Source organism: Colias eurytheme, chromosome 17 (genome assembly GCF_061535395.1).
Source record: "Colias eurytheme isolate Ceu_HAF_F1 chromosome 17, ilColEury1 Martin Lab GWU primary, whole genome shotgun sequence".
In the NCBI taxonomy this organism is placed as follows: Eukaryota; Metazoa; Arthropoda; class Insecta; order Lepidoptera; family Pieridae; genus Colias; species Colias eurytheme.
This window is the reverse complement of record NC_142996.1, coordinates 8,706,481-8,717,758: the sequence shown is the minus strand read 5'-3', so window position 1 is coordinate 8,717,758 and position 11,278 is coordinate 8,706,481. Positions and strand designations below refer to the sequence as shown.

The following is an 11,278-nucleotide window of genomic DNA, read 5'->3' as shown; positions in this document are numbered from 1 at the left end:
GGAATATAATAAAAAAAGAATTATCGAAATCGGTTCAGCCGTTCTCGAGTTATGCGCTTACCAACACATTTTGCGATTCATTTTTATATATAAAATTGAAATCGTAAATTCAATACATTTAATGACAAAAAATTGTAAAGCATTTTATAGGGTATATCAATAATTTAGTGAAACCAACTTACTAAAAACAATAAGATTTAATTTTGTCGTAACATATTTTGGCACGTAATTTTTAAAATATGACTTGAAATAATTAATGAAACCACAATTTTAGATCTGCGATTGAACTCGACTGACTCTGTGGTTTGTCAAGTTACAAGTAATAAATTCGAACTACCCTCATTCACAATTATTGAAACTTATTTCAACCGTTTAGTAAAGACGTTACCGGTGTTTTCTTAAATTATATTGATAATTTTTAAGTAAAGCATAAGATAAAACAATATGACGAAAACGGTAAGTACTGATTCCCATGATTAAACGAAATAATAGAATATTTAGGTACTTATCTCTTTATTTTCAAACAATTTATTGATTTGATTTTCATAATATTATGATAAAATATCAAGTCACATTGGATTACAAATCTTTATATTTGAACAGAATTCAAAATATTATGCAACGAATTCCTTTTAGGCTTTGTAGAAAATCGTTCTCTTGATATTATTTTTAGGACGCTTACTCGGACGTGGTTGAATTATGTGCATTACTGCAATGTTTGGGTTTTGGTGTTAAATCATTGGATACGAGAGATGGAAACATGAGTCAAGAAGTTAGTGCCAAAACTATAACTATAAATTGCCAGGTACGTGTTTTTAAACATTAAATTGTTGACAAAATGTTCATAATATGACTTATGTTTTTCATGAATTTGGAACTAAGTACATTCTCGAATCATACTTTTCGGTGTTGTTACATATTACGTATACACTAGCTGTTCCTTGCTGTTTTATCTGCTTTGCTCCCGTTCTATCATTAATCTTACAAATCGGACCAGTAAGTAGTTACGGAGATTTGCGCGTTCAAACGAATAAAATTTTCAACGATATGATTATAATATGAGTATAGATTTATTATGATAGGTATAACTATAATTACAGGCTTCTGGACTCCTGGTTGTTATGGAAAGCACAGACGCATCTTGCTCCTGTCCAATAAATGCTAACGAAAGTAACAGTGGATTTTGGCAGGTTTCTGGTGTAGCGGGTGGTAAACAATCAAATAAGGTGACGTTATTCTTTGGAGATATTTAGTAGCTGTATATTATAGGGATTGTTTTGTCTTTGAAGTCGTCCTAAACGGCTGGACCGATTTTAATTAATTTTTTTTTGTTATGGATTCGAAAATTTTACAATTTGATCGCGGATCAGGTTTACAATTCGAATGCGAGTGAAGCTCAAGGCAAATGCTAGTTTAAATAATAATCTCATATGTATAACTTTATATCAATTATTAGGAAAGTGGTAGCGGTATATTGGGAAGTCTTCCAAGAGCACAGCGCGATCGGTTAACTAAAGAATTACAGGATATTATAAAATTCATAAAAGAACACAATGAGACAGAAGCTGATAAGCCTAAGGAAGGCAATAAGTCCACTAGTATGATAGAACTGAAGACGCCTGAGAAAAGGTATATAACTAGTTATTTTCCTTGGTAACTACCTAGGTTCTTAAAATTTTATTTTACATTTAAAAAAGTTTATTTACATATTTATCAAATTAAATAAGTCAATCAAAAATCATAAATTAACTAAAACAAATTTTAAGGCTTTTCATGATATCGACACAAAGCAATTATGACGTTGTTTTCTGAAAAATAAAAAAAAATGGTTTTATTATTAAAATGTAATAGAAATTCCCTTTTTTAGACATTTCCAACTGAAATCTGAAACACCAGCTCGTTATCGTTCCTTGGACACATTGACTGCAACAGAGGACGGACCTCAGTCGCTGCCGGCCCCAGGTCTCTTACAAAGACAACTTTTAAATGAACACAATGACGCAAACATCGAGAAAAAGGTAAAATATGTTGTGGCTTATCCTATCCTAATATTATAAATTTAAAGTTGTGAAAGTTTGTTATTCTTTCACGCAGATACTACTGAACCGATTACTGTGAAATCTGGTGTGTAGGTAGCTGTAGACCCAGAATAAGACAGAGGCTTTTTATCCCAGATATCCCACAGGAACGGGAACTATCGGTGCCATATAAATGTAAGAATAACTTACTTCAACTACCAAACTTGTTCGGTTATCTGTATGTTATGAAACTTAGTCATATTTTTTATTATTTTCTTTCTTTAGGTAATGTGTCAAAGACAAAGCACCTATACGCTAACATCTCCTCTTGGTAGTGTAAGAAGCAGAAATAAAACATCCAGGTAAGGTTAAAACAAAGTGATAGAAGACACTTACATTGAAATTCATGCCTCAGAAAACACGATTATAATCAGATTTTTGTCCGATTTTTTTTATATGAATGTCGTATGAGATGTTGATAGATGAAGTTTGCAGTGCATCAGTGCATCTAATTATACCTGTAACTACTGTTTTCTCACACGAACTGCCTATGTTCTAAATTATTTTATTATTTAGTGTATTAGTTCTAAATTATTTTATGTATCTAGAGGTAATGTGTTACATTTCTAGCCCCATACAAGTTCAAACTTCTTCAAATATTCTGGAAAGTCTAATAGCGGCTAAGAAAGGAGCTGAAGAAATACAAAATAAGCTAGCGTATGCTATCAGGGAGTTGTGTGAAGAGGGTAAAAACGATTCATCATTGTCTTCGCTGGCACTTGATGTTTCAAAAATATCTGTGCTTAAGGTACGTAAGTTAGAAATTTACTAGCTAATATTAGGCATTTGGTCAATACTTTTATCAAGAAAATTTTTCAGGGACATGATGGAAAAGCACAATTTTCTTCGAGTCCCAATTTATCGGCATTAGCTAACGTCCACGACGATATAACCAAAAGACTAAAGAGAACCGAAAGTGCGTCAACATCAAACTTGGTCAGTAAAGCGACAGCAAAAGATAAACAATCCAGGCTGCGCCGCATTTCACCGAATTTATTTAAGTTTAAAAAAGACAATCCTCCATCTATAAAAATAGAGAAGAAATGTCAAGACTCTAAAACTAATAAATTCAATAGTAAGCATCACCTTTTCAATACTTAGATTATTTAATTATTTTGAAATAAAAGTGTGTAAATAAATTAAACAAAATGTATATTTTCAGGTCTATTTAAACCTAAAGGACTCACACCGTCTAGTACACCTAAACTAAACTCAGAGGCGTCCCCGAATTTAAGCGCATCGAGGAAAAAATTTAGTCATGTAAAATCTACAATCCCGCGACCAGCACCCAAGAAAGAATAATAACTTTATTTTCCATTGTTTCTAATAATGGCTGGTTACTAAATAAAATGTGTGATTTCAACGTAATTATTTGATTTCTCCGAATTTTCATTTGATTTATTAATTTAACTACCAGAAGATTCCGTAATTCTGCCATTGAGCAACAGTTTTTCAATTTCTTTCTCTAATTGATTATACTTAGTTTCTTTCTTGCTTCTTGACATTGTTTCTCCTTTTTCATCATGTTTATTAGATTTTAAAGAACTTTTGTGAGATTTCTTCGTGTGTATACTTGTTGGATATAAAATGCTTTCTATCAAGTCATGTTTTACTTTATTTTTCGTATAATCACCTCTGTTGTGTGCATGGTCACGTTTTTTATTTTTACTAATGTGGTCTAAGTCTTCATCACTAATTGCTGATTTAGTTTCCGATTCACTATGTACTCTGTTATAGATTTCCTTTCGTTGGCTTTGTGTCGTTAATTCTTTCAAAGTGTAGTTTTCCCTCTTATTTTTCTTTTTCTCTTTTCTAGCTATTTTTAAACAGATTGTTGCTTTAGGATAACCTGTAAATTGTTGGTAACAAAGGCCTTTTTCTAATGATGTAAATGTCTTGAAAAAACGTCTAGGATGAATATCTTCCGGCGTTTCATTTAATAAAATGTAAGCCTTCTTTATAAATATTTTCTTGTCTATAGGATTTTGCTTGTGGAAAAAGTTTTCTAAATCTTCGTGTGATTTTAATTTCTTTATAACGTTTTTCTGAATTATATTGTATGATACCACAGCCATAAGAATAAATGCTGGTTCATTACTGATAATATGATCCCAGAGTATGAGCCACTCTGAACAAGTCAATACCTCACTGAAAGCAGTTTCTAAAATACTTAAGGCATAGATTTGACTTGTAACTCCTAGATGGCAAAAGTGGTTTAATAATTGCGGATCGTGTTCCGCCAGAATATTTTCTATAATTGCCAAAATGCTCAACGGAGGAAATGGAGCATACTCAAACCAAAGTTGACATTGATTTATTAGGACTGTTGCAACACATTCAAATAGCAACAGTGGATCTTTTTGCAAAACTTTTACAAAGGGAAATACGAATCCCGGGAGAAATTTAAGTACTCCAAACAATGGACACCAATGGGCAAGACAGGACAGCAGTCTCTTTAAACTCTTAAGGGTCATAGAGCTATGAATTGTAAATTGTTTTTCAATATCTTTGTATGCTGGATGAATACCTTTGTCAACTAGGCTCGAATAAGCAAGCTTATTTTTAGGAGTATCTAATAATGAGCGCCAAATAACAGATCTAAATTTTTCTGGATATTCTCCATACTGCATTAGAATTCTTCTCAGTCTTGCACTGTCCATACAAGTGCGCATTCTTTTTTCAACTTCAAACTTTGTTGGTTGTTTGTGATTAGCATATTTGGTGTATCTGGCATCAGGTAAAGAAGTACTTGGGGTATCTTCATCTTCCTTGGATTCAATAGATAAGTCCATAACATAGGATGAATTGTAAATGTTGACTTCACCCAACTGTAATATGCTAAGAAAATATTTACCAGTAGGGCTTACCACAAAATTTCGTATTGCTGATGATTCATTATGTATTGAATGAATTATTTTAAGTGAATCAACATTGATAAAATAGAGGATGCAATCACTGCTTAACATGCCAAGAATCTTATTTGAACCTCCATCAAAAACTTGTGGTATAAATGATATATGTTGGACACCAGAAATATTGTATTTTGATAGATTGATAGATTTTAATGCCTTCCAGGTATCCATGCTAAACAAAATTAAAATGGGGGATAAACCTGCCATTGCCATAGCCCTACCATTCATGGTGAATGCTACGCTCTTCATGTGCTTTAATTCACTTGGAATAATTTGTTTGACTGATTTCATAGTTTCATGTCTCCATATCTGGATTGTATCATTCTGAAAACAGGACACCAGGTAATCTCCTGCCGGAGTGAACATTATCTGTTGTATTTGCGCACCAGTGTATGTGTTTAAAGTAAAATATTTCGTATAATTGGTAAGCTCCCATAAAATAGCTTCTACTGCACTTGCTGTGAGTAGATTATTCATTTTGTTATTTGAGAAAGAAATGTGTTTGACCGGCGCACTATGCCCTGAAAGCGTAAGTGATATGGTGCCACTTTCAATATCCAGAAAAATAATATCATATTTTTTGTTAGCAACTATTAATACATCAGATTTATGAGGGAAAAAATGGAGTGCTGTACAAGGACCTTCACTAGTAAGTTTCCAAAACTTTAAGTCTGCGAAATCTAGTATGAAAATGTTTCCTACATTATCGGCACACGCTAATTTTTCTCGTGCATCATTAAACGAAGCTGTTGAAAATCTAATTCGTCGACTCTCTCCATTGGAGCTACGAACTGTGTGATGAAGTTGTAATATAACACCATCCTTAGGCTTAGATTTTATTTTTATATCAAACTTTTCAATGCAATCATGTATTTCATGATTTTGATCCATTAACAAAGCTTTCTTGTCTGATTTTTAAATAAGAATAAATATAAAAGGAATATTTGCAGACTTTTAATAAAAATTTAAAATTTGGCGGAATCAATAACATTACACTATAATGTGACACAAATGACAGTGGCACTTGCCAGTTGCCAGTAAAAATTTACCACAATTATTTACAATCGTAACAAGTCGTCGAGTTTTGTGTTTTGACCATAGAGTAATGTTTTGACTATCGTCGTCATGGATACAGTGTTCTTCATTGTACTCTCATCCTCTGAATGAAAACATATAAACCAGTTCAATTTTACAAAATTAATTATTTAGTATCAATTAAAGATTGTAAAATGGTATAATGGAATATTTAACATTTGTTTTACGTTTTGTTAATTAGTCATTTTAACTTTTTATTGTTGCGTATTTTAATTAACTGTAAACACGCTCTAAACAATTTTATACTTAGAGTATTTATACTATCTACTGTAAGATTATATACTCTTAAGATTTTATATATTGGTTCTTGTGAGGACAGGATCTGAGTTATCAAGATGAAATGTGCTGTCGAGGTTGTAATGGCCTTCTTTATTTAATATTTATCGACTAGCAATTTTATAAGATTTGACAGCAGTCAGAACATGTGAATAGTCTGTGACAGCACTCGAAATACAAATTTAATTCCTTCTCCTTGTTTAATGTCAGGTGTCTATAGCAACATAAAGTGTACCAGCTAATAATTTACCGTAGTAAGATATCATTACTGACCATTACTTATTCAAACTATCTAATAGTTCAATATTTACCAACCCCCCACATTTGGTTATGTACATGTAAATATAAAACATATTCTACGCTGCATAACGATGGCCGGTAAGTTAAAAAAATATTACGTTTGTTGTTAATAAATTGTGGTTTTCAGTGCTTCTTTTTATTTATTTGTGATCTACAGACAACGTTGATACTCCTATGACAAATAACGAGGCGGATGGTGTACCGAATGAAAGTTCTGGTAGGGATCAGAATAACAGTGGTGATAAGTCGCCACCAGCTCCGGTAACTCCACCGCCGGCGGAAGTAGACACGCAAGAAATCATTGTAATTAATGAGAATACCGAGGAATTGGATCTAAATCATGGCAGAATCGGCAAGATTGAGAATCTAGAACAATTGAAGCGTTTAGAGAGGTAATGTTAATATAACATGCAACCAATCGTGACTTGGTCGTATGTTGACGATTCAATTATAGTTACAAGGTTATGTTGTGCCAGGGAAGACAATATGTCAATTATTAGCAGTGATTGGTTAGATTAGTATTAAAAAATATTGTGACATGGTTATGAGTCATAGATATTTTACATACATATTATTCCGTCAGTCCTCGGATCACAGACACAATAGAAAATCTATTGTGTCTCGGCCCGATCGGGCCGCTCGGTGGTCAATGGGTTATTATACTAATCGCACACATGATTTAAACATTAAACTCAATATATACCTAATCCTAGTTCACAAACAATTTTGGTAAAAACATAGCTGAAACATCCAACTTTAACAATTTCAAAATAACAATTGTATAGGTGATTTTTACACAAGTTCTTTAAGTGATAGCTCTACAAGCAATCAGATTCTTATTAGTTTCTTAGAGGTAAAAATCATTACAATCTATTCAGCCATTCTTGTATGAGTGGTGTGACTAACATGACTTTCTTTTATTTAAACAAATTGTGTCACTAACTTTAAAATTAACAAAATTCTTTGCAGGCTGTATTTAAGATGGAATTTAATAAAAAAGATTGAAGGTCTGGATACACTGACCACTCTGGTAGAATTGGAATTGTATGACAATCAAATTGTGGTCATGGAGAATCTTGACAACCTTGTGAATTTGGAGTAAGATAAATTTTCTATCCATACTAATATTATAAATGCGAAAGTAACTCTGTCTGTCTGTCTGTTACTCAATCACGCCTTAACTACTGAACCAATTTGCATGAAATAAGGTATAGAGATATTTTGATACCTGAGAAAGGAGATAGGATAGGTTTTATCCCGGAAATCCTACGGGAACGGGGTTTTCTTAGAAAACGCGGGCAAAGCCGTGGGCGGAAAGCTAGTTTACTATATTTGTTATTGCTAAGTAATTTATTATATATATTGACCGCAACTGCTGTACCGCGCCTTAGGTATGTGCGCGGCGAGGTGGAGGATAGTACTGACCGTTCTGTTTCTTTCTAACTTCTAACTGAAATGAAATGAAATAAATTTATTTGTCCATTTTATGTTTTACAACTCATGCTCTTTCTTACCCCATCACCACACATACCTATGGGGCGGTACAGCAGTGTGGTCAAGCTATAGCTACTAATTTTGTGCCCGTGGCTTTGCTTACTTAAAGCAAACCCAGCGCTCCTGTTCCTAAGGGGATTTCCAGGATGAAACCTTCCTAGTCCTATCTGTTCTCAAACTATCCGTGTACCTAGAATTTCATTCAAATTGGTTCACTGGTTACGACTTAATAAGAGTCAAACATACATAGATTATTTTTATAATGTTACTAGGAATATAGACTTGTAGTACACAGCTAGTTTGACTTCCATAATTAAATCTTAATGAGTCAATGTAATTAGTTTTAAGATTATCCTGTCGAAAAATATACAAAACTATAGCTTTTGCAAAAATACCTTTCTATTCTTATTAGTGATGATTCATTAAATTACTATGAATTTAACCTAAAACGGAAGGTTTTCAGGCTGACTCACTATTATTATTGCTAAAAAAGTGGTCCTACCAGTATTTAATCATCATATTAATGCTCCTATGTACTGTAAACTTAAATATCCATATACTTAATGTAATTTTCATGTCTTTTTCAGAATCCTAGATTTATCATTCAACAGAATCAAAGAAATCAACGGCCTTGATAAGTTAGTGAATTTAAAAAAGCTGTTTCTTAGTTCAAATAAAATAACGGAAATAAAAAATGTCAATCATCTCAACAAGCTGGATCTTTTGGAACTTGGTGATAATAGAATAAGGGTATGTATGATCTCAACATATAGTTATGCAATATGAAGAAATCAATTTTATCCTTCTTATTATTCTATTTGAGGTATTTTTCCTTGTATAACTTATAAAAATGCAATATTTTGTTGAACTTGTAACTGTTGTAAAAAAAAGATTTGTTTTATTGCAGGAAATAAAGAACCTAGAAGGATTGAAGGCACTAAAACAGCTTTATTTGGGAAAAAATAAAATTACGAAAATTCAAAACCTCGAGGATGTCACGAATTTGGAGATACTTGTCCTACAGAGCAATCGCTTAACAAAGATAGAGAATTTGGAACAATTGACGAATTTAAATCAGTTGTACATTTCTGAAAATGGTTTGACAGCCATTGAAAACTTAGACTATCAGGTCAAGTTAGAGACATTAGATTTGGCTATGAACAGAATTACTGTAATTGAAAATGTGCGGCACATGACGGATTTGGAGGAATTATGGGTAAGTTATTTTATAAAATGTGAATGTGTGTCATTGAGGTATTATTATAGAGAGGACACCACGAACAAAATCTGTGCGACAAGCGCGGCGGCGAGGGGGGGGAGTGAGTCATACACTTTGTAGATATTCTGCCTCTTATTACTTATAAATTAAAACCAATTAATGTAACAAATAAATATTGTTTATCTTATTAAAAGAATATGAATAAACTTATCAATTAAAACCAATCAATGTAACAAATAAATATTGGTTTGAGACGATTTACTGTAACTCTAGTTACAAATAGTCTAGTAGCGATGTCCTCTCTAGTACGTAGTACATAGTAACTCAATTATGTGTGTATAGAAAATTATAGAGGATAATCTCAATGAATTTTTAAGATATATAATAAGGTTAGGAATTTGTGGCAGTAGTAAATGAAAAAAATAATATTACAAATGAATGCATTTTCCTTCAACAAAATAAGGTTTAAGCAACCTGTGTCTACATGAATTTATTATTAAAGTGAAACTTTTATTACATCGTCTCAAACTTTTTGGTCTGTGTAGCGCATGTCGCGTGACGGTCGAACCGTACGATAATTATCGTACAAATACGATAATTATCGTACAAATACGATAATTTTGTGCCTAAGTTTCACTTTTACCGTGGTTTCTTAAAACCACACAACATTTTTTAGCTTCTGTGAATGTTGTGTTCATCTGTAATAATTGTTGTGCATACAAATTTATAAATCCTATTGTTACTGTTTAACGCGAAAGATGCATATGTAACAACTGTTGATGAACCTTTTTGAATAAATAAATCAATGAAATCAATTTAATCTTTAATATATATAAATCTCGTGTCACAATGTTTGTCCTCAATGGACTCCTAAACCACTTAACCGATTATAATAAAATTGGCACACCATGTGCAGTTCGATCCAACTTGATAGATAGGATAGTTTAAACATGTAGGTGCCACGGGCGAAGCCAGGGCGGACCGCTAGTAACATCATATTATGTTAAATACATACATAAGGAGGGTATACAATAAAGATGTATTTAATTCCAGCTAAACGACAATCAGATATCAGACTGGTCGTCAATAGAATATCTACAAGAGAACAAGAAACTAGCCACGATATATTTAGAGAGGAACCCGCTGGCCTCAGACCCGGCGTATCGGCGGAAACTCAAGTTGATTCTGCCGTCGTTACAACAGATTGATGCCACTCTGTGTAGATAAGATGTTTATTTTTTGTCTGTGGTCCAATATGGCGGCTGTTTGGCGCCTTTTTGCAATTCTATAATCATTTTTTTTAATGTAGTTTTTTTTTTAATTTTACATTTAATGTGTTATGTTTATTTTCAACACAGTATTGTTTTGTAATTAGATTTTTTTTTATTTGCGTATTATGTTGTCTATTTTTGTAAGAGTTTTGAATGATCACCACGGCCGCCATATTTAAAAAAATGAGAGTATGTAGTTGTGAGACCATTAGATGTATTAATGTATGTTATTGTTTTAACTTTATTCATTATTTTATCATGTTTCGTATATTCTTAGTATTCAATGTAAAAGTATGTGTTGTAAGTATTAATTGTAATTCATTAATTGAATGTATATAATCATATTGTCATTGTTTGCTTAAACTGAAATTTCCTCCATAATATTATGATATATTATGTACCATAGACAATAGATGTTTATAAATTATATTATTATGAATTTTAATGTATTTATTATAAAGGAGGGTTGACCCTTTTTTATTTTATTTAGTAATTCGATTCGACAGCTAATAAACAGTAAAATAAAGTATAGTTCTATAGCTAAATTAAATGTTTAATTTATTTTTGAACGTAGCAATTCTCGATTTAAAACACATGTTTTAAAAACAAAAAAAACTACGAAATATAAATACA

At 32.2% G+C, this 11,278-nt stretch overlaps 3 protein-coding genes across 3 annotated transcripts; 2 read left to right on the top strand and 1 right to left on the bottom strand.

Moving 5' to 3' along the window:
* Nucleotides 1–444: 444 nt before the first annotated feature.
* Nucleotides 445–3,425, top strand: LOC149901380 (uncharacterized). The gene is made up of 9 exons (XM_090112011.1): nucleotides 445–456; nucleotides 674–805; nucleotides 1,101–1,226; nucleotides 1,457–1,629; nucleotides 1,868–2,018; nucleotides 2,304–2,380; nucleotides 2,649–2,826; nucleotides 2,898–3,153; nucleotides 3,241–3,425. Exons 1-9 carry the CDS (start codon nucleotides 445–447, stop codon nucleotides 3,378–3,380), a joined length of 1,245 nt encoding a protein of 414 aa, XP_089968137.1. The 3' UTR covers nucleotides 3,381–3,425.
* LOC149901379 (TBC1 domain family member 31) lies at nucleotides 3,267–5,959 on the bottom strand. The gene has a single exon (XM_090111580.1). The coding sequence runs from the start codon at nucleotides 5,879–5,881 to the stop codon at nucleotides 3,485–3,487; it is 2,397 nt and encodes a 798-aa protein (XP_089967706.1). The 5' UTR covers nucleotides 5,882–5,959; the 3' UTR covers nucleotides 3,267–3,484.
* A 581-nt stretch (nucleotides 5,960–6,540) lies between these two features.
* LOC149901378 (uncharacterized) lies at nucleotides 6,541–11,278 on the top strand. Its single transcript, XM_090111858.1, has 6 exons — nucleotides 6,541–6,739; nucleotides 6,819–7,053; nucleotides 7,631–7,759; nucleotides 8,743–8,905; nucleotides 9,063–9,371; nucleotides 10,428–11,278. Exons 1-6 carry the CDS (start codon nucleotides 6,733–6,735, stop codon nucleotides 10,599–10,601), a joined length of 1,017 nt encoding a protein of 338 aa, XP_089967984.1. The 5' UTR covers nucleotides 6,541–6,732; the 3' UTR covers nucleotides 10,602–11,278.